A 23,790-nucleotide genomic window follows, 5' to 3' on the forward strand; every position below is an offset into this window, starting at 1 on the left:
GGTGAATTAGCGCCGAATCAGCCCTCGCCGTTTTATTTGCTAGTTGGGCTCACTTTTACTGACGCCCTCTGGTGACTGTCAATCACTTTGTCCCTGCGTGACCAGAGGCACAAAGAAATGATGGGAGTTAAGGTCCTGCAAAAGGGCCTTGCTTCTCACCGCATCTAGCCTATATCCGCCAGCAATTCTCATATGACTTCCTTAGGTCGCAATAACAATGCGCTTTTCACAGAAGAAACCTGGAGAGCCTTAGAGCGTGTCCGATGCAGCTTTGAGTCTGCGGGAGGGAAATGAGCTTGGGCACTGGAAAGAGCAGGTTGTAGACTCAGTCAGAGCGTGTTCGAATCTGAGCTCTGCCTGGCACGCCCAACGTCCCGGGCTAAGATGGAGAGGATGTCTGTCTACCTTACAGTATCTCTCCTTCTCCTGGCGGCTGTCTTGCAAAATGTCTGGCTCCTAGTAAGTGCTCGATACTAGGGAAATTTAGGGGGGGAGAGGGTGCCCCACAATTCAGTAGCTTTTGGGAATGTCCTGGCAAAGTGGATTTCGTGGAGAGAGGCGCTATTTCCCTAGAACTCACTTCCGGCTTCACCTGGAGTAAACGCTTTCCACTCAAGAAGAAACCTGTAAACGAACTCTGATCTTCTTCCCAAGGAGACCAGAGAATCCAGACTCGCAGCTGGACATCAGTGCAGACACACTTCCTAATTGGGCGGTACCACAAAATAACCCGTTCCAATAAAGACTAGAAAGGGGAAACCAGGGTTTGCTGGCGGAGTACCCTGGCGGGTCTCCAGGTGCTCACCCCCTACCTGCCCGCCCACTCTGCGGCGGCCTCTCCCAAACCTTCAAACTGCAGTCGGTGCGTGCGGACCACGGATCACGACACTCATTGTGTGAGGACCTGAATCGAAATCTGGGCAGGGCAGGCCGCGCTACCCGTAATCGCGGCTGGGTGCGGTTCTGAGAAGACTAGACGCTCACTGTGCCTCCTGCAGCGCGGCGGAGACAGCACGCGGCGCGCCTGTGCCCGCAGGGCTTGGGGGTGGGCGCGGGGCCAGCAGCGCGCCCCCCCTGCCCGGGCCTGGAACACCCGAGTAGCGCCGCGGGCGCGAGCGCTTAGGAAACACGATCTTCCTCCGGGAACCAGGCGGGGGTGCGGGGGCACAGTCTCCCTTTACAAATCCGCCACTGGGGCGCCCTCTACCACCGGGTTGTCCGGTCCTGAGGGAAAACTCCTAGGTGTGCCAGGCCCTCAATTGGAGAGGCAGCTGCTGTCCGGGGGCCCCCCAGATGGCGCGGCGAGCCTCTCTCCGGCGCTCGGCCCGCGCCCCTCCCCGCTCCTCCCTAGTCCCGCCTTCTGCTCCGCCCGGGCGCCCCGAGGGCAAACGGGGAGGGGGGGCGGACGGAATTTCCCAGCGCGGGGGCTCCGGCTTCCCCGCAACCCGGCAGTCTCTTTCTGTTTACGGAGAGAAAGGGGAAATGGAAAAGGCGGGGAGGCGGCGGCTGGCGTCCGCTGCGCCGCCCCTCGGCCGGCTCAGACGCCGTGAGTCAGGGGCCGACGAGGGCGGCCCGGCCTGGGGCTCACTCGTCCGCTGCGCTCTGGACGACGCGCCACGCTCCGGGGCCGGTCGCCCTGGCTCCAGCTTCTACTGCCGTCGGACCTCGGTGCCACGGCGCGCCCGGCTCCGGAGGACCGGCCACCTGCTGCGCACCGAGGCGTCGGGAGGCCGCGGCTGGAGCGCTCGGCCCACGGGGGCGCGCGGAGGCCGCAGGTAATCCACAGTTTGGGGACTCTGGGGTGTCTTTCTGATCGCAGCCCTTCTGGGTGCCCTAGCTGTTCCTATTCTGAAACGGAGGGTCCCCGCGGCAGAGGGGAGAACTCCGGGACTTGGGGAGGTGGAGGCGTGCCCGACACCCGCGCTGCTCCGCTTCCGTCCTCTGCGCGTGTCGCGGTTGCAGCCTGCACAGCTGGAAAGCACCTTGCGCAAGGGTCTCACCGAGTGCAGATCGCGACTCCTCCCCCTTCCTCCTCTTTCCCGGATCCCTAGCGCACCAGCACTTCGGGTGTGGGCAATGCGCGGGGAAGCAGGGACCCGCTGTCACCGCGCCTCCCGCTGCGTACGCCGCCCGGACGGCTGCACTCTCCTTGCCGAGCCCCGGTGAGTGCACCTCGGAGGCAGGGGACCCGGCCGCCGCCCGCCCAAATGATGGGTGCTTTTATAATTTACAAACCCTTTCAGGGTCTGCTGGCTGTAAGGACTGGAGGAAGGGAGTTGGGGTTGGTGGAGCAAGACAGCCTTTTGACTAGCTGAAACTTATTTCATGCTTATAACTCGGACGCTGTTCTGTGACTAATGAGTCGTTATAGCAGAACACAAATGCTGGGCTTCGGGTCTAAGAAAGAATGCTAGGGGAAAAAATAATACTTTACAGATGTTTCCCGGTAGGAATGTGCTATCAGGACTCCGTAATCCTTCTGGTTCTGGGCGGAGAACGACGCTGGGAAGGAAGCTGGGCGTGCAGAGATTGTCCCAAAAGTTAACAGCGAAGGCCGTGAGCTGTCTTTAAGGGAAACGTTGCAATGTCTGTTTCACTTTTGGAAAGACGTATTTTGGCCCAGAATAAAGGACTGCTCCTGATAAAAAACGGGAAAAAACACAAATACAGTTACTTTACATGTCTGTGGCCTGAGTCTTAGGTTTTTGCCAAGTGGAATATAATCTGATTCCGACAGACGCCCCCAGCTCTCTGATGGATTGAGGTTTGCGTGCGGGACTTCTGGCAGATGGCCCTTAATTAAGGACTTGCTCGTATAAGGAGAATCGGATAGATGAGGCCTCTAGATGTCTTGAAGTAGAGTCGCTGTGCTTCTATTCAGCTAGACTGTGTCATTCTGGGTCCTTTTGAGAACAAAAATATAATAAGAAATGTGCCCTGGGAGGCAATGTACTATTTCGGCAGAAAATATCTTTTAAATGGGAAGTACCGCAAGGTATAATCGTCCTTTGTTAGGCAGAAGCTGATCCCTGAAATCTTGGCCGTTTTCATTCACACTTACCAGGAAACCCTCAACGTTTGTTTATGCAGATACAAGTACCCAAGAGTGTGACATTAATGTTTTGGAATAGGATTTTCTCTTGATTTTATTGCTGGTTCCTGAAACAGTTTGAAGCAAATAATTTCGACTGTATTTGCCCATTTCTCCATTTCTAAAATTGCCATCCTCGTCTACTCCGTTAAGAAGTAGGAATTTTATAAGGATTTTTTTTTTTTGGTAAATTGTATGAGGAAGGGTCTCTATTGTTGAGCTAGAATATCTTCACAGTCCACACTTTTTCTAGATGGCTACTGATCATGAATAACGCGGAAATCATTAGCGTGTTGTCTGCTTAATTACGGCCTGAAAGTGCTGAGGGGCTTTGCGGAGGCATTTGAGGGGGCGGGCTGGTCACCAGGTTGCTCCGGGAGCCTGCTGGGCGTGAGAGGAGCCGGGCGTTGCTAGGGAATTATGCCCGGATCCGGAGACTGCCCCCGAGCCACACTCCGCCGCGCCCCCGCCCTCCTTCCCCTGCTCCCTCCTTCTCTTCTCCTCCTCCCGCCCGGCCCCCCAGCACGCAGTTTAGGGGTGTGTGTGTTTAACCTCTTGCTTCGGTTTTGCATATAAATGCTTGAGATGCTTGAGACTTTCTACAGGTTTGAAAGACCAAAAGCTGTCTTTCCTCTCTGGGTCGGCTGACTGTGCTGTAAAGCGTCGGAATGGACTTCTCCCTCTCTTTCTTGAGCCCTGTTGCTACTGGGAACTTTATTTTCTCTCAAGTTAGCCATTTCATAAGTCAGTCCAGGAGCCTTGGAACTTTTGAGCCAGTAGGGTCCTAAATCAGGCTCTTTTTGTTTTAGCTTCTGTTTTTCAGTAAATTCGACACGCAGAAGCTGCAACTAAAATGGCTCGATGAAACCAAAGTCGAATGTTCCTCTATTAACCTAGGAAATTCCTTTCATAACCCCACAGGCTCCAAGAGCTGCAAGATCTCTGAGAGGGAGCTTCCTGGCTCTCTGGATGTAACTGGTGGTAACAGCTATCAAAGCAGTGTGCATAGGTTTCTGCCTTTTTTCGCTGTCTCTTGTCTTGGATGCAATCTTTAAAACCTTACTGTGAAGAAGTTGGGGGAATAGGTAGCCACATCCCTTTTGCTGATAAGGAAGGAGGTCTCATGCAGTGTGTGCAAAGCCAGGAGTCTGACTCTGTACTTCTCTCTTTTAAGTTCATAACAGCAACTCCAATGACACAACTGATTTACTGTGGGCCAGACACTGCACGAGCACCTTCTGCACATGACCTCCTTAACTCTCGCACCCACCCTGTGAGGTAGGTGCTGCTCAGCACTGCTTCCATTGTACAGATGGGGGAGTGGAGGTGCAGAGAGATCAAAGTACTAGCCCAAGGTCACGCAGACAGTAGATGAGGGTCCAAAATTTGACCCCAAGCAGTCTGAGTCTTGATGGAATGTCAGACTCCAGGATGCTAGACTGCTTTCCTTACGTCAGCAAGTGATTGTCAAGTCAGTTAACGAGGGCACTACATTGCATGGTTCTTTTCTCAAATGAGATTCACTCAGCTGATGGCTGGGTCATGCGTTGCAGGTGGCCCCGTGGTGGAACGTTTCCTGGAGCTTTGCCCTTGTGCTCCAGGTTGATGGAGGCCTGTGGCTTTCAGCACTGAGTGTCGAATGTGTTAAAGGTTCTTGCTTTTAAGAACCTGGAACCTCTTTCAGAGAGAGGCTGTGCGTTCAGGAGCGCAATAGTTTAAGTAGGCATACATGCCTCCAAATTCTCTGAGATCTCTTAAATCCTTTGTCTTTAATCCTTTGGAATGGACTTGTTCTAAAGTCCTGAGTAACAGCGTCATGTTTTGCCCTTGATCTACCCTTTTTTGTTCTCATTGGCAGATCCCCAGGTGTAGCCCTTGCTTTGTATGTAAGAACTGAAATATGATATTGGCTAACACAGTTCGTTGGTCTCACATGTGTCTTACTTGGGATAGATTTAGCTTCCCTGGCCTCTTTGTAATTCTACGACTTCTGGAGAGTTATTGACCTAGATATTAGATTAACCTTTTTGGACCCTTGAAATCTATGCTCTGTACTGTTAAAGAATTCTAGTCCCAAAGGGGACAGCTGATTCACAGGTTAAATGAATCTTCTTTCTCATACTCTTCGCTGGCAGAACAGGGATTTGAGGCTTCCTGTCCCCCTTCTAAATGAGCTGTTAAATTCATTTGCATCAGAATTGTTCCTGCAGTTTGACCTCTCAGCATCAGATTTGCTTCCATTAAAATCCATCTTGCGTGCTTCTGGCTTCAGGGCTTGAGTTTTATTTGCCAAGTTAGCTCCTGAATTTGCTAAAGTAGTTCTTTTTCTTTAAAGTCACCCAAGGCATAAAAGCCACCGGAGCTGTGTGTGGGGAGCACTGTCCCTGTTTGTGGGGAGCTCTGTCCCTGTGTGTGGGGAGCATTGTCCCCTGGCGGAGCAGCAGGGTGGAAGCTGTAAAGCACCAGCCTGGAGCCTCAGCTCCTCAGATTTCTGAGCTGCTCCTATTTATGTTTATATTTGGTGAAAGTTTGTTTTCAGTGGCTATAGCTGATGCCATCAACTCAGTGAGTGAGTAACATATAAGCTCTCTGGGTTTTCCCTCTGCAAAGTGAGCAGCCGGACTAATGGTTAGTTAAGGTCCCTTTCTTCACTGTCTGTCAACTTGAATTCACACACACTGTTGACGCAGGGCCCTCGTTTTGTAGACATGGGCATAGAGAGGCCCATTCCCAGTTTATGTCCAGTTCCCATGAATCTCAAAATGCAAATACAAATATAGCAAACTAAGTATTTGTGTTTTCTTTTGCAGATTCTCTACAAAGCACAACAGTAATGGAGTACATGAGCACTGGCAGTGACAACAAAGAAGAACTCGATTCATTAATTCAACATTTGAATGTGTCTGATATAATAGACATTATGGAAAATCTTTACCCAAGTGAAGAGCCACCAGTTTACGAACCCAGTCTAATGACCATGTGTCAAGATAGTAATCAAAATGAGGAGCGCTCAGAGTCTCTGCTACTCGGTGGCCAAGAGGTGCCTTCGTTGTCGTCGGTCAGACGTGGAACCGTGGAGGAACTGCTTGCTTTTGCAAACCATATATCGAATACTGCAAAGCGTTTTTATGGACACCGACCACAAGAATCTGGAATTTTATTAAATATGGTATGTTTTTTCCTTGATGCAGTTGAGTGCTGTGTGTTCAGCTTTATTACTGCAGCTTCATTTAACGCAGGGTAGCATTCACACCTGCTTTAACCTGGCTGCCAGGTATGGTTTTTAAAAATGCAGTATCTGTAAGAATCCCCTTCATGTTAAAGATGCAAAAAAGTCTTCATTAAAAGTCCATTTAAAGAATCTTTTCCATATTTTAGTAGTAGTTTTACAAACAAGTAATTCAGAAGAGTGTATTTTAGTTTAACTGTTCGTGAAAACGCTCATCATCGATTAGGCAGAAGAGAAAGGCTTAATGAGAATTTTTTATCTGAGAGGGAAGAAAGACTTTAATATTTTTGAAGCTGAAATTTTTGCTCCTCTCTTGTCACATCTTGAAATGTCACAATATTAGTATTGGCTAAATATGGTTCTTGCAGAAATGTGATGTGTAGGCAGTAAATAGCTATCCACAGATTCTCCTTCCTTAATTGGCAAGGTATGAATGACAAATAATATATTTGCTTAGTCATCCCAAGTATGTAAATAATCCAAAATATTGTGACAATACTTGGTTGCCACAATCATAGATCAGGTGATGTGTTTAGGTGTGCCTGAGATTCTGTCAATCTCTTAGTATGTCAGAGGTGAACAGCGGTGCTGGCTAAAGGTGATCCAATTTTTTAGAAAAGAACAATTTGCAAAGGAGTGGGTGGTAGCTTGCAAAACGTGCTTATTCATGAAAGTGACCCCTTTCCTTTGGTGTCTCTAAATGGCAAAATGGCTAATGATGGGGGAAGGTCACTGCTGAACAAGTAAAGAGTCTGGACAAAGTTTGTAATTATTTTGGTTTTTTTTGCATACCATGTTCATTCAATTAAAAACAACACAGCAGTTTAGGTCAGCTATGGAGTGAATTGTTTTGTTAGAAGCCAGTGGTGTTATTACATTCTGCACGGTCACGTGACTTGCTTTGGTCTGGATATACCAAACTGTATTTAATAGTTGACTTGACTTTACCTGGAGAATAGTACTTCTTCTTATCCATGGGAGGTAATAATTTGAACTAGGAGCAATGCCTGATTTTCTTAGCTAAAATATAGCTGGACAACTCTGGTTCAAAATAATATATATGTCTGTGATCAGAAACATAATGGTTTATGTATTTCTGTCTCTTATATGAATTGGTATTTTTAAGGAAAACATGCAGAATAAACAAATTATTCTTGCTTGTAAATATGTAGAGACTTAGGTATATTTCCCCTGGGCCATCAGGCTGATGAGAGATGGGCCATAGAACTTCACTGGGAGTGTACAGAAGGGAATTCAGGAAAACTATAAGGAGTACAAAGCAATAGCTTCCTGAAGGTTTTGGAGTAAAAACAAAATGCTAGTGCAAAAAAGGAGATAAAGGAAGTAAAAATTTTACCAGCAAAGGGTAAGAGTGAAATGCTGGCAGTCCTGCCATGGAGGGCTGACAGATAGATGCATATTCAGGAGAAAATTTAAGAACAGGACATATAAGGGCAGGGATCTTTAAAACTTTTAAAGGATTTGTATTTTAAAAATGATCAAGAATATAACATGTAAAGCAGGAAGAGGTAAAAGTGAATTGAAGATAACAGGAGAAGTTTAAAATCCACAAATCAAGCCAGTGTTTGATGGCTCTGGGGGCCGTGGTTGCCTTTCCTGTCACTGACCTGAAGGATTGTTACAACCCTGCAACTGCTAGTGACCTATCGCAGCTCTGTGGTCCATGGCTAATGGCATGGGAGTTGCGAGGAGCTGTCGCTGATCATAGCCAGCCTGAGACAAGATGCTACAAGAAGCAAGCTTTGCTTTTGGCTCTCTTTCACCCTCACGTGATGCTCTCCTTGGAACCATCCTGCATTCAGAACCTTTCTCTTCCCCATCCTCCACCTAATACCCTATCAAAACTTTTCTCTTCTGGGTTCGTTTGCTGCTCTCTGTCTCTCTGCTTTACAAAATGACAGCAAATATCTACCAAATAAATAAATTCCAAGGTAAAATTGATCTATGAAGTTTATCTACATATGGGCCAAATCCTTTCGTTCAAGTATCCCTCTGTTTCACTTGCTAGACATGACTCCAACATCTGCAGTGTATCAGGTGCTTTTCCAAGTGTTGCACAGTCTGTGCCCTCTGGTAGCTTACTGCCTGGTGAAGGCAGGAGGCAAGTAAACAGGCCATTATCATGCAGTGTGGTACTTCCCAGTGCAACTACGCCCTGATTGCTAGGGCAATGTGGGGCAGGATACCTCACATAGCCAAGCGGGTGGGTCTGGGCAAGGGAGAATGTCAGAGAGGCTTCCAAGAGGAGTTGACGCCTAAGTTATTGACTTGGAGTTAGACAGATGAAGGGGATGGAGAATGGAGAGTGTTCCAGATGAAGAGAAGAGTATGTACAAAGGCCTGGAGGCATGGACACGTGGTGTGTTCCAGGCAACCAACAACCACAACATCCATGGAGGTAATTAGACAGGACGGAGGACCAAGAATTCAAAAACTATCCGGAAGCATAGGCATGTTAAATGGTGGTCTGTGTGTGTGCGTGTGTGCTATTTTCCTAAAAATAACATTTAATAAAGATTCCACCAACGTCCAGCAGGACCTGGGGGAGAACCTTGAGAGACTGATGTAGGGGTTGCTTTGTGTGAGAGTGCTACTAGTTATTTATAGTCTAGACAAATTCATAACCTGATCTGGAGATGAATAACCCAAAATGGATTCCATACACTCAAGTCTTCGGTGATTATTGGAGAGCTGAAGGGCCCCAAAGGGCTCGCTCATAGACGTGGGTGTGAGATGCTGAATGCTGTTCCTCAGGGCTTAGTCATGGAGTCCTGGCTTCCCAGAGTTGAAAAAACCTTAAAGATACTTGAGTCAAATCCCCTGTCTAGTGCTTGAATCACCCCATTCATCATCTCCAGTAATTGATGGTGCATTTTGGTCTGTGCTGGAAAATCTCCTGTGATGAACAGTTCATCATACACTGGGGCATTTCATTTCATATTTGGCCAGTTCTGACTGTAAGTAAATCCTTCCTTATATAGGACTAAAATCCATCTCTGACTCTCTTAGTCCTCATTCTACTTTTTGGCCATAAACAGGTATATATGATGAATAGTGGTGAAAAATGCCAGGGAATGAAATAAGTGTGTATGTACCTCAGCTCAGAATGGGTCGGCTGTGTGACCTTAGACTAGTTATTACGTCTCTCTGTGCCTCAGTTTACTCATCTGTAAAATGGGTAACATGATAGCATTTACTCCATACCGTTGTTGTTGGGAACAAATCATGGCTGCATGTGACCTGTTTACACACAGCGAGTGTTGAAAGAATGCAAATCATTGTGGTAGTTGTTGTTGTATGCAATTGTTACTCTCCCCCCTTTTGACAGTCCTTCCAATATTCCAGAAATTGCAGATTCCCCACATCTTCTCTCTTCTTTCACAAACGCTTCTAATTGTATCTGCTGCTGCTTGTGCATGGGGGTGTTAACTCTCCTTGTCATCTGGATAGCGCCCTCAGCTCAGGCCTGTGCCATGCCTGTCCTACAGCTCAGAAGTTGAATGTGGCGGTCCAGACGTTATGTGACCACCAGAGTAGGATACGGCCAGCTCTGCCTTTGTTCTAGACAATATGCTTCTTTGAACATAGCCTAAGGTCACATGCATTTCACAGCAGCCACAGCCCACTATATTCCACAATAAAATGGAATTTATTTTTACCAAAATACCTAAGAATTTTTCTCAAGTGCTGCTCCTGGGCCCAGTATTGTTTAGTATGGATAATAGTGATCTGGACGAGGACATCGAAAGCATGCTTATAATGTCTGCACTGGAAGATGGCTTTGGTAAGTGGAAGAATTGCAGAGATAAGCAGCATAGAGTTCTGTAAGATTATTTGGGAGGGCCCCCAAAGGAAGAAGAAGGAGGGAAAAAAATTATCTCAAACCCAAATAGGGAAGGCCTGGGGCTGGGGAAGAACCAGGGTCTTTGCAGAACTGCAACTGGTCAGCGCTCGCATATCACACTTTCCCTTCAGGGCCTATCATCAAAGGTCACCGTGGAGACCTTGTGGGGCGCTCCGAGGAGGGTGCCCAGGAGATGGGAGATTGTAAAGTAGGGGGGAAGGAACTTGCAGTATTTGATCTAAAGGGGAGAAGGGTACTCCATGATGTGGAAATGTAGGCTTTTAATGACTGGGTTTTGATCATGGCTCAGCTTTAATTACAGCTTTCTGGAAGCTCAAGGGCTCTTATCTAAAGAACAGGACCTGTGGTTTTGGGGTCCGACAGAGCTAAGTTCAAATCCTGACGCTGTTACTGCCCCACAAGTTGCTTAACCTCTTGAAGCCAGTTTCCTCATCTGTAAAATGGAGATAAAAATAGTACTTATCTCATAGCACTGTCATGAGACTTTGATGAGATAATGTATTCAAGTACTGAGCGCTGTGCTGGCTGGTGATGCGCACTCAGTGTGTGGCTCTTAATATTCTCCATCCCTTGGATAGACTGAGAGGACACTGGGTCAAACTGGGTTAGACAACAGCAAAACTTACACGAACGTGAGTTAAACACTGAAGTTGATAACTGAGAGGAAATGGTGACATTGCGTCTGTAAATATTTAATAACAAGAGAGAGGCAATAAGCTAGTGCAGTTGAGTGCTGTCAATACGGTTCTGTCTAAATGTGGAAAGGGTCTAAATTCATCACATTCTTAGCATGCTATCAAAAGAGACCTCCAGTAACTTGAGGTGACACACTTCTTGAAAGAAGGTCATATTTCAAACAAGTCAAGACCGTGGTCCTGTACTCATTCATTTCCACTGCACAGAGGGAGCGCTCGGTAAATATTTAATTTTTAAATTTAGTGACTTCACATTTCTAGGTATTGGAGTTGTTCTCTACTTCATTCCCTGACTAATAGTGAGCACATCTGTTTGCGGGGGGGTTGCTAAGATTAGCAATATGGAGACCAAATGAATAACCCTGGTAGTTTCTAGAACTATTCCCGTAACATGACTCTGTGAGGAGCTCCATGCATCGGTAGATGAATCAGCCCATCATTCTTTTCCCATGTGGTCCACATTCCCCTCAGCTTCTTCTGTGCTTGAAATGACATCATTTTGATAGTTTCATAATTCCTGGATTCATAATCTGAAGTCGTAATATTACTAATTACATTGAAGGAAAACTTGGACTTTTGAGACTTTTTATTCCTTGAAAGAACACTTCAAATATTTTTTTTTTTAAAGATTGGCACCTGAGCTAACAACTGTTGCCAATCTTCTTTTTTTTTTTTTCCTGCTTTTTTTCTCCCCAAATCCCCCAAGTATATAGTTATATATTTTAGTTGTGGGTCCTTCTAGTTGTAGCATGTGGGATGCCACCTCAGTGTGACCTAATGAGCAGTGCCATGTCCGTGCCCAGGATCCGAACCGGTGAAACCCTGGACTGCCACAGTGGAGCACGCGAACTTAACCACTCGGCCACAGGGCCGGCCCCCACTTCAAACATTTTTTACACATGTGTTCCAGGTCATATCTCCCATGGACTACCTTGTTAATTTGTTTTAATTTTAATTATTTCTCCTTCTAACTTGCTTACTCTTTAAAAATCGAGATATACTTTATATGCAGTAAAATACACAGATCTTAAATTTCTGGTTGATGAGTTTTGACAAATGCACATCCCCTTGTAACCCACACTGCTGTCAGGGTACGTCTCTTCATTTTTGAGTCGACTGGTTTTGAAATCTCTTGTTCTAAATTGCTTGCTCATGCACTCTTGGAGGTCAGAGGTCATCTATCTCTTGTTCGTAGCTGCCTCCTCAGCACTAGCACAGTGCCTGGCACGCAGTATGTACTCAATATATATTAAATGAGTAAGAAGGTGGGAAATAATTCTGCCCTTACTTTATTTATGTAGCGCTGTCAGCTCATATCTCTGGCATAACACATTGTTTTCCACACTCCTTCATGATCCTCAGTTAATTTCCATGTTCTCTCTGTATGCATCAAGTGTGAGTAATAGCTATGTGGACTAACAGGTTAGCACATTTTAATTGGAAACAAGTCAACTTGCAGGCAGCATTTATATTTATGCAATCTTTATTTTCAGCCTTTTGGTCAGATCCGTCATACTCCCTTAGATAAATAATTTTTAAAGTTCTATTTAGCAATTAATTACTCATGAATAATATGATCAGGTCTGCCCAGGGACGTGTTTCTGTTACATGCTTTCTCTGTCTTGCTGAAGCTCTAAATACAGTCTCTGTACACTGTTAGGGTTATACACAGTGACATCACTTTCAAGCACTGTGTATAGGAATTTGATCTAAAGTAACCAGTTTCTAAAGGGTGGGTCTTAGCAAAGGACTTTGCTGAAATTCTCACCCTCTTGCATCTTTATCATGTTGTAGGTGATCACTCCCCAAAATGGACGCTATCAAATAGACTCAGATGTTCTCCTCATCCCCTGGAAGCTGACATATAGGAATATTGGCTCTGATTTCATTCCTCGGGGGGCCTTTGGAAAAGTGTACTTAGCACAAGATATAAAGACTAAGAAAAGGATGGCGTGTAAATTGGTATGTACTTTATAACCAGACAGCGTGCACTGCATGTTTGACGTTGCGGCTTTTGTTTGTTTGTTTGTTTGCATTACTCAAAGTTGTTACCCTTTGACTGGATCTTATCTGAGGGTACCCTGTCCAAATTGTCTGTGTTTTATGGATTTGCTTGCTACCTGGAAGCGTTCAGCCCCTTGGTCTAAGTGGGGGGTTGATTTTAATCTGGTTTGCCCTGATGAAAAAGACAGTCCTGCTGGCTTATTTAGCACCAGCTTGGATAACATCATCCCTCTTGTGGTGGGGCGGGGTGGAGGGGAGCTCTCCTGCAGGAGCAAATCCGTGTGCTGTTTCTTTAATGCCACCCACTGAGGAGGGAGCCAGGCAGGGAAGCAGAAGCTGGCAAGGCTGCAGGACTCCTCAGGACTGCAAACTAAAGAGCTGAGTTTAACTAGACGAATTATTGAAAAGACCCCATCTCTTCTTATTAAACAATCATTGCTCCAAACTTTGGAAAACTCTTTGGCATATCTACCTAAGCTGAGCATGCACACACCCTCTCACCCAGCAATTGCACTCCTGTAGGTACAAACCCAACGGGCGTGTACACCAAAAGCTATGTGTCAGAACCTTCCTAGCAGCACTATTTGTAATAATCCCAAACTGGAAGTTTCCAGATGCTGAAATGTGGTATATTTACACGATGGGATACCGTACAGCAAGGAAAAGAAGTGGTTTACAATTACAGTAATGTCAATGTATCTCATAATCATTTTGTTGAGCCAAAACAGCCAGACCCAAAATATCTATGGTATGAGATTCCACTTAAAGAAAGGCCCAAAATGAGCTGAACAAATCCAGGCGTGTGGAACTCAGATTAGTGGGTCCCCTTGAAGAGCAGTGACTGGAAGGGGTCAGGAGGGGGTTTCCGGGATGCTGGTAGGGTTCTGTTTCTTGATCTGGATGATGGTTACATGGGCGTGTTCAGCTGATAATTCACTGAGTTTGATAGTTAAGCAGTTTTACACTTTTATCTATGTCTGTTTTAAAGTGCAATAAAATAAAATCACTTGATTTAACCAAAAATAATATGCAAAGTAAGTGCTGAATATCATCTTAGTCTTTCTTCTTTTAATTAAAAGGTCAATAATATCTTGACCTCATTAATTCCCTCATAAAGATTTGCTAGAATATCAGCTATTAAAAGAAAAAAAGGAAGTGTTATAGTCAGGCATTTAAAGCTTGCATTTAGAGGGGACATGTTTAAGTTCTTTTAAAAACAATCTGATGACATTTTAGAAAGATCTTAGAACCAAAGTGTCTAGTTTTTCAGTTTCATCTCAAAAGGCATGGGAAAACAGCTTTGTGGGTTTGTTTTCCTTTTAGTACTTATATTTAATTTTTAAACTGTATTTTTTCTTAAAACAGAAAAACATATAAAATGATTAACAACCCTGAATAGATTCGAAAGGGTCTAGGTGAAGAATGAGATCCCTTTCCTTGAGGTCACTACTGATAATGGGTTCTTATGTGTCCTTTAAGAAAATGTCTATGGACATATGTATGTAGAGTTTAAAAATGTTTTACAAATAGGAACATAAAATATGTACTTCTGCATCTTGTTTTTTTCATCTAACACTATATTTTGGAGAAATCCCATGTCCATATGCACTGTGAAAGATCTGCTTCTTTATTAATACCTGCCTGGTTCTCTGTAGAATGGATGGCCGGTGCTTATTTTAAATGCACTGTTAGAGCATAGACCGTGGGACCAAAGACATAATATTGTTTCAAGACAAGCTGAAATATAGAAAATACAACCTAAAATCTAGGTGCCATAGAAATTACACATAAAATAGATAGGAAATTCTCTCTCTTTTGATTCAATCGTAAATAATTCTTTGGCTGGATTTCTACGTTCTAAATGAAAATAATATTTCATTTTCTTTGTTTTTTATTTTATTTTGAGTTGTTTACCTAAAGCTGACATAATGTAAAGGCAGATCTGGAGTAAACATTTTCTTAACTCGGCAGTACAATTTCATAATCAGAGTATCCTTGAGGGCAATTATTTGCCTTCTGGCTTGTGGGTTGACCTACATTATATGTGTATATATATATATATATATATTTCACTATTCACTGTCCTGGGGTTGTTTAGAATCTTACTGGATTTTTGTGTTTTAGATCCCAGTCGATCAGTTTAAGCCATCCGACGTGGAAATCCAGGCTTGCTTCCGGCACGAGAACATCGCTGAGTTATATGGCGTAGTCCTGTGGGGTGAAACGGTGCACCTCTTTATGGAAGCAGGCGAAGGAGGCTCTGTTCTGGAGAAACTGGAGAGCTGTGGACCGATGAGAGAGTTTGAAATTATTTGGGTGACAAAGCATGTTCTCAAGGGACTTGACTTTCTACACTCGAACAAAGTGATTCACCACGATATTAAACGTGAGTTGTCTTCGGATATGTACCTTTTTGGCTTCGAGACTGGTTAGACAGGCCGCACGTAGGCTCCTTCCTCCAGTCTGAAGATCTTCAGTGGCAGGGAGGACACTCCCTCAGAGCACTTTCCACCTCCCTCCGCTGTGCTCCTGAAACATGGCTTAGAATCAGGCCAGGTTACTGGCGCTTTCCAAGTCATAAGGAAGTATGATTATCCAATTGTAGAAAAGATTATAGCCACACATCTATTAAGTACTGCCTACGCCCTTGTTAATAAGACTTGAAAATGGTAATTTTCTTTAAAACACACACACATACCCTCACATATTCTTGAGAAACAAATAGCTTTTAAATTTTGAGCATCAATTTGGCGAGAGTCCATTAAACAAACCTTCGCTGGCTGCTTTCTCAGAGTAAGAGATGATGGGGAAACACACAAGAGAGACCCACGATGAACCCTTAATATCTCATGGCAAATTGGACTAGCCTCACTTTTACTGAAAAATAAAGGGTATTTTACTTTTTCTTTTAGAAAGTAGCTTGATAACAGTATGCTTCTATCTTAGAATTTGAACCTCAAGCTCTTGAGCATTATTATATTTTTTCCAGCGTTATTGAGATATCATTGACATATATAACCGTGTAAATTTAAGGTGCACAATGTAATGATTTGATATGTGTATATATTGCAAAATGCTCACCGCAATCAAATTAGTTAATATATCCATCACCTTAGTTACAATGCTTTTGTTGATGAGAACTTTTAAAATCTACTCTTTGCAACTTTCAAATATACGTTATAGTATTATAGTATTATTAACTATGGGTACATTACCTCCTCGGAGCTTGTTCATCTTCTAACTGAAGTTTGTGCCCTTCGACCACCTTCATTCACCCATTTTCCCCACCCTCACCCACTGCCCCTGGCAACCAGCAATCTGTTCTCTGTTTCCATGAGTTCAGGTTTTTTTAGATTCCACATATAAATCATCTCATACAGTATTTGTCTTTGTCTGACTTATTTCACTTGGCAAAATGCCCTCTGTGTCCATCTTTGTTGTCACAAAGGGTAGGATTTCCTTCTTTTTTACAGTTGAATAATATTCCATTTTATATATACATACACATATATCACATTTGTCCATCGATGGATACTTAGCTGGTTTCTATGTCAACTATTGTATCTTGAGCATTATTAGTGGTTACAATCATTTATATCCACGTTGGCTGAATTCTTGACATACCTGAAGTGATTTCCACCTAAACTCTCACTAGATTCCTCCTCCTCGTTTAAGCATATTGTGTCTATCTCAGTTGGGAAGCACTTCAATTATTCTGATTTGGGACTCGTTTTAAGTAATGTTTTCATTATTTATGGGTATATAGACAATTTTATGCTAAAAACTTTCCTCTCTTTATAGCTAGCAACATTGTGTTCATGTCCACAAAAGCTGTTTTGGTGGATTTTGGCCTAAGTGTTCAGATGACTGAAGATGTTTATTTTCCTAAGGACCTCCGCGGAACAGAGGTAATTATGTTCCCACAAGAGTGGTCAATATTTATTAAGAGTATAAATAAAAAATGTTCTAGTGTTGACTGCAGAAAGGACAAAAAAGGGGAGAAAAACCATTGCATTACATTATTATGACCATTGGAACGTATTTAATGAGCCCTTGCCCTGCACCAGATACTCATTTTAGTGCTTTAAATGAATTATAGTGTTTAATCCTCATGGCAACCCTGTTATTGGTAAATTGGTAAGTTCGTAGGCAGGTACTATCATGATTCCCATTTTACATTAAGGAAATAAGCTTGAAGAGGTTAAAATAAACTGCCCAGAGCTACTTGGCTATTGATCCATCTGGGGCTTGAACCTAGTTTTCTCTGAGTCTAAAGTCTAAGGTGTAACTACTATGTAACTTTTTGATATAAATAATACATATAGTCTTAGTATAACTAATATTGCTATTTTGGTTCTATTACAACCATAATTTTCATGGTCACTGATAATATTTATTGAGAGCTGTGACAACATTTCAGGATGATCCTTAATCCTTGGGATCCTGTAATAAACCTCAAGTGTATTATCTAGCACAAATAAATCTTATTGAAGTTATAAACTAGCTATATGTTGGACTCATTTGTGAAGCAAAAAAACCCAAGGCCAAAATAAAAACCAAACCTTCCGGAATTTAAATGAGATTTAGAGAAATGCATTCGTGGGCTTTCCAATAACCTGTTTAATTTAACATTCCCATTATTAGGCTGCATAGTTGATTTGATTCAAGTAGGGAACGTCTGTTGAGCATCTGCCCTAGAGTAGCTGTTGCAGGTTCCTGGGACAGCGCACTGGACCAGGCCCACGAGGATCATGCCCTCGGTGGTTTGCATCAGTCCTCACTCTTTGGTGAAAGAACCTATTTTAAATTTACCCGAATTATCAAACAACCAATAATTTAGTTCACAGTAGGTTGTGATGGGCCTGGGGTTGGATGCAGCTGAGAAGGTAAGTGAGTGTAGAAGCTGCCTCACTGCCCATGTCCCCTACAGTGGGATGCTCACTGTCCCAGCCTTTCAGCCCCATGCCCTGCTCTCTGCCGGAAGTGCCCCCAGGAAATAGAGAGAGGGCACGGGTGGCACCTTTGCCTCAGGATTACCAGGTCAGTCTTGGTGTTCAACCAAATGGGAACCCTTAGACTAGCTAATAGATGTATTGCACTGACCTCACTTGCAATGTGAAAAAAAAAATTATCTTCATTTTGAACCAAGATTTTCTAAGCCTTTTCTTAACTCTCTCAAAGCAAAGACCCTCCTGGGCAACAGATCAAATTCTTGTTTTTGCTGATATTACTGAAATTATTCTGGAAAATACTTGAGAGAGGATTCTGGGCAGTCATCTTTGAACAGAATAATATTTGGAAGAGAAAACCATAGAATCCTTCACCAAAGCACAAAATCTAATATGACTTAATGCTTACGACATTTTTTTTGGAAAATGTTTCAGCATCTTTTGGCATTAGTCGTAAGTTCAGATATGTGACATTCTACCCCTTTTCCTGGAGCCAGTTTGAGAAACAAACTATTTATGGTATTAAAGATGGAAAATACCTTTCTCTTCCCAGCAGTGTGATCAAATTGAGCATTTTGCAATGGCTAGAGAAAGATAGGACTTTTCTGGGATTCTCTAGCAAAAGGAGAATGTGTGCTTGAGGATGAGATGATAACATGGTGTTGGCTCCTGGACGTGTTTGGATTAGTTCTTTTCACCAAATGTAAATTGCTTTTTATGAAATGCTAAACTGGCTTTGGTGTTTATAGTTATGAGCTCTTCTAATCCACTTGCATTTAATCCCTGTCTGGTCCTCATGAGTTGAAGTTGGATAGTGAGCCAGGCTGTAAGTCAGCAATGACCCTTTCGGCAAGCTCGCTTTGCTCCTCATACCTAAAGAGCCAATAAGATGTGACTGGTCGGGGTTGACCTTGCAGATTTGCTTTCCACTGGACTTGATCGCTTGGCCACTGCATGGCTGTGGATGATTTTTGATCCCTCGGTAGACCTCACAAACACTGCCACCTGTGTTTGATCTCTCTCTCAGTGTTCATATTCAGAGCATTATGTTATAAGCTTATAATACATATACAGGGTTAATCCAGCGTATATTTAATCTATTATTTTTGAATTACATGATATATAGAAAGAATAAATAATGAATGTAAATAATTAATTAGAATAAAATAATTCTGTAATAAAGTAATGCTATAATTATATAAAAGTATATAGCATGGTCCTTTTCTAAAAGTGCTTATTTTCTGCTGAGTCTGTGTTTGGTCTTACTTGTTAAGTTAACATGTAATCATCACATGTGTGTGCGTGTGTGCACGCACACACACACATGCACACATACATACACACAGTCTTGCCCTGTCTGATAAACATGTTGAGAGGTGCAGGGCTTGACCCCCGACCTCTAGACTCCCTTGCTCCAGTGCCCAGGCCTGAGGATGTGCCCTCTCAGAGAGCCTCGCGTGGGTGGCCCCAGGCCTGCTTCATGCCTGCAGTCAGCCAGCCTGAGGAGTCCGTGAGCACCAGGCCCCGCTGCTCTGGCCCTTGCAGAGATTGAGGAAGCAGGAGCTCCGAGCCCCAGAGCTCCCTCAGGGGATCTGCCTGAGGGCAGCAGCCAGTCACCAGGTGGACAGGATGCTGCTGTGGGGTCGCGTAGGGCCTGCAGAGCCCCGGGTGCACAGCTGCCTTGGTTACACCAACAGTACATTCTTTGCCCAATCCTGGCTTGGATTAATCCTTGCAAGGGCGGGAGGAGGAGACAGGCAGGCAATCCTCTCTTGACGGCTGATCCTACTGACTGCTTTTATTGTTTAACTTTGTGATTATATTTAGTAAGAAAGTCCTTCAGGATTCAAATGCCTTGTCTTTGCTTCAGGGAAAGTTTCAGAACAAGGAGCTCGGTTTAGCCTGTTTGCTGGGACAGAGAGAGAGAGAGAGAGAGAACAAGAGCAAAAGCCAGCTCGGAAGTGTGGTTAGGATGGGGAAACTGGGCAATTTCCCCAGTTTTTGTAAGCCAGTTCTTATTTACTGTGAATTGTATTCCAAGAACGCTAGCCCCCTTTTCCATAGTCAAATGACAGACAGTATAAAAACTTCTTAAAAGTAATATTGATAATTAGGATATTAAGTACTATATGTCTGTACCAGCTATAAATATAAATCATTGGTCACCAGTGTTTGCTCTCTTTTCCTTTCTTTTTGGAGTTTAGAAACAAACACTTGTTAGAGAAACTATTTCTAAAACCAGCCCTGCTTTTCCAGCATTAACTCATGAAACTAGATGGAACTTATACATGTTAATATGGCATGCCTTTAATATTTGGTCACTGGCTGCGTGGTAGGTAGAAATAAGAAGTAGTTCATAGAAATGGCTAATTGGTTTCACTTTTACAACATTACAGTTTTAAGTTCTTCTCTTCCAAGTGAGTTGTGTTAATACCCTGTGGATTTCTGCCGCCTTTTATTACTGCAGATTTTTAGAGGTTTGGCAATTTGTAAACGTGAAGTGAAGAAGTACATTTGAAGTGTGCATTTAAATATGAAAGGAATTGGTGTTTTAATAAAAAAATGAAGCCTCGATCGATGCTTTGCAGAACTTTGATGAGTGAGAGTCCTGGGTGGGTTCCTGGCTGCAGGGGCACTTCATGCCAGAGATGCCCGGCTCCCTGAGTGTGTGTCTGTGTTATTCTCCTTCCCTTAAGGGAACACAGCGATCACATGCTCTTCTGAAGGGATGAGGCATGCAGTAAACAGGGGAAAGGTGGATGAGCCAGCTTCCAGGACTGGAAACCCAGACAAATGAGGGGAGCCAGACAGATGTTTCCAACCTCTTTTTCAGATTTACATGAGCCCAGAGGTGATCCTGTGCAGGGGCCATTCAACCAAAGCAGACATCTACAGCCTGGGGGCCACGCTCATCCACATGCAGACGGGCACCCCACCCTGGGTGAAGCGCTACCCTCGCTCAGCCTATCCTTCCTATCTGTACATAGTAAGTGGGGGTCCCCCACAGGCAAGGGGGGAGAGCTGCTCTACCACCTCTAATGCTCACACATCCCGAGCTGGATGGTGGTGAACCAGTGACCCATGAGAGGAAGCTGAAGGTTCTTCCAAAGGGAGGAAAGCCCCATTCTTGCAAAGGAGGCATTGCTGTTTTAGTGGAAATTTACTGAAATGTACATTGGGTATAAATTATATGCTATTCCATTATAGCTGTAATAAAAAATGGCCACTTAGTAACATCAGGGTAGCATAAATCTTTGAGCGAAGGAAGTTGTATATGTTCTTTGAACACTTTCAAAAAAGAAAAAAAATGATAGTAGATTATAGGTCCCCATGGCAGCCTGGCAGATAGTGGAACGTGCAACTCTCATTTTACCATTGAGAAATTCAGCAGCATAGACTTCTGCCATGACCTTTGGGCCACTGTTCATATATAATGCTGTCACTGCTTATTCAAACCCAGCATCGGTGCCCTTAGCAGACTAAAGGGACACTTGTCATTTGCTGCAGGGCATGTGGTAGGAAACAGATGACTTTCCAGGTCTTGTTATCAGAATCTTTTTCCTGTTGAGGGTGTATTTCCATGTCAGTGATGCTGAGAGATTGTTTGTTGATAGATCCACAAGCAGGCGCCTCCGTTAGAAGATATCGCAGCTGACTGCAGTCCCAGCATGCGAGAGCTGATGGAGGCCGCCTTGGAGAGGAACCCCAATCACCGCCCCAGGGCAGCGGACCTGCTGAAGCATGATGCCCTGAACCCCCCCAGAGAGGACCAGCCACGCTGTCAGAGCCTGGACTCGGCCCTCTTTGAGAGGAAGAGGCTGCTGAGCAGGAAGGAGCTGGAGCTTCCTGAGAACATTGCCGGTAGGGACGCCCTACGTGGGCAGTGCCTCTTACTTCCCTTCTTTTCCATCTACGTCAAACCTCTCATGTAGCTCATGAAAACACTTGCAAAAAAATGAAGTGACTTCTTGAATGCCGTAAGTTGTTTGAGAAATTTCAGCAAGAATGTCAGCAAAGCATAAAAAAAAAATTGACTAATTTACGAGCCAGTCATAACAGGTTTTCAGCGCATATGTAGGTAACATAGTCATTGAGAATCGCCTCCAACTTGCTTTTTTGCAACAGAGAATCATTTGCCTTTAAAAACAAGTCAAGCAGGACACTTCTGTTGTTGGTAAAGAGCGGGGTTCTGTTTAATTCAATTATGATAAGCCACAGCAGTCATTGCACAGATAAAATACTGAGTTTGAAGTCAGTTTGCATTTCTATCTTCCTCTGCTTAAATTCTCTTTCCAAACTTTGACGCCTTCCCGGGTAAGAAAGTCAGTATGCATTCCAGGAGCATAGAATATGCTTGGAGAGGGGTTTCTATTTTTATCATTAAAAATCTATGGCATTCTTAACCATTTTGGTCCAAACCCAGATGTCAAGCCTGGAATGCTTGTTTTCATTTCCCTGCTTCTTGTCTGACTTTTCTGTATTTAAAGAGAACCATCTGGGATGTTGGAAAATATGCCAGGAGTTCTAGCTAGTTTCTTGTTGTCATTGATTTTTTTGTCCCTGTTGTGTTACATAAACTAGCTCATAGCGTTCAAGTCTGTAGCTCTTACTAAAACCAGAGCTGAATGCTGTTTCATTAGGCCCAAAGTGTTTTTTTCGCAGAAGGTATTTATTGAACGTGTCCCCTGGTCACTTATTTCCTTTTTTCGACGTTTCCCTTTTCAGATTCTTCATGCACAGCAAGCACCGAAGAATCCGAGATGCTGAAGAGACAACGTTCTCTCTACATAGACCTTGGAGCCCTGGCTGGCTATTTCAACCTTGTTCGGGGCCCACCAACGTTAGAATATGGCTGATTAATGACACCGTTTGCTCTAAATTAAGACTCAGCATTTATCTCTTGGAAGCTGGTTCTCCTGACTCTGCACAGGGCCTCCAAATAGTGAATTGTGTCATTTATGAGCCAGCGGTATGGGCTTCCACGACTCATGAATGTGACTCCATGTGGCCCCTGTGGGTTTGATTTGTCAAGCTGCCCTGCTACCCGCCAACTCTGAAGGTTCTCATTTCTCATCTCACAGGAAGGAAGCTGAGCGTTCAGAGAAGAATCGTTTCTGGTGACTGATTCCATTCACTGTGCACTTTGCTCAAAATTTTAAAAATACCAATTGCGAGGATAATAGCCTCAAATTACTATTCTTGGTTCTAATTTAAGTATGGGAATTGCATTTAACTCAGAATAGTTGTTTTATGTATATTGGTGTATATTATATGATAACTCTTTGAGCCTTTGTCGGGAAAGTCTAGTAGAAATGAAAGTCATTATACTTTGGGTGAATAGAACAACTTGAATATTGTAGCAATAACCTGAACTAGCGTCTTAAAAATGGCTGATTAACTGGGAGCCGTCTGGCAGCAGGCCCCTAGTGACAGGTTCTGTTATGTTCCTATGGAAATATTTTGTACTGTACATGCTATGCTTAAAACATTTAAAACATGATGTTTTGAATGTGGATAAAACTGTGTAAACCACATAATTTCTGTACATCCCAAAGGATGAGAATGTGACCTTTAAGACAAATAGAAACGTTTGTAAATTTTTAAAGATGCTACTTTTATAATTCTTAAGACTCTATTTTCTTTTAAGCATTTGTATATTAAAATAGCATACTGTGTATGTTTTATATCAAATGCCTTCATGAATCTTTCTTATATAAATATATTTTTAACATTGTAAAGTATGTGAGTATTCCTACTTAGAGTATGTTTTTACATCATGCAAATGAAACCAACTCTTTTATCCAATGTGATGGGTCCAACCAAGTGAATAAATTCAGTATTTTTCCTTAATTATTGTGGAGAGTGTGATTCTCACCGGGACCGGGGATGGGTTACAGGGGTTGAGATATAGCTTGGAGGGGAACGCGAATTACAAG

The 23,790-nt window shown here is 43.7% G+C and overlaps 1 protein-coding gene across 8 annotated transcripts; it reads left to right on the forward strand.

The window, feature by feature from the left end:
* Positions 1 to 918: 918 nt before the first annotated feature.
* On the forward strand, positions 919 to 23,704 carry MAP3K8 (mitogen-activated protein kinase kinase kinase 8). 8 transcript variants are annotated; one of them, XM_023632346.2, is made up of 9 exons: positions 1,441 to 1,775; positions 4,266 to 4,369; positions 5,902 to 6,260; positions 12,696 to 12,863; positions 15,030 to 15,291; positions 16,707 to 16,813; positions 20,688 to 20,840; positions 21,469 to 21,715; positions 22,580 to 23,704. In XM_023632346.2, the coding sequence occupies exons 3-9, from the start codon at positions 5,925 to 5,927 to the stop codon at positions 22,708 to 22,710; spliced, it is 1,404 nt and encodes a 467-aa protein (XP_023488114.1). In that variant the 5' UTR covers positions 1,441 to 1,775; positions 4,266 to 4,369; positions 5,902 to 5,924; the 3' UTR covers positions 22,711 to 23,704. The 8 variants fall into 8 exon arrangements, with proteins under 8 accessions (XP_023488113.1, XP_023488115.1, XP_023488116.1 ...); XM_005606867.4 differs by lacking the exon at positions 1,441 to 1,775 and adding an exon at positions 2,039 to 2,162; XM_023632345.2 differs by lacking the exon at positions 4,266 to 4,369 and having other exon boundaries at positions 919 to 1,775.
* The last annotated feature ends 86 nt before the right edge of the window (positions 23,705 to 23,790 follow it).

This window comes from Equus caballus, chromosome 29 (assembly GCF_041296265.1).
Source record: "Equus caballus isolate H_3958 breed thoroughbred chromosome 29, TB-T2T, whole genome shotgun sequence".
Classification (NCBI taxonomy): Eukaryota; Metazoa; Chordata; class Mammalia; order Perissodactyla; family Equidae; genus Equus; species Equus caballus.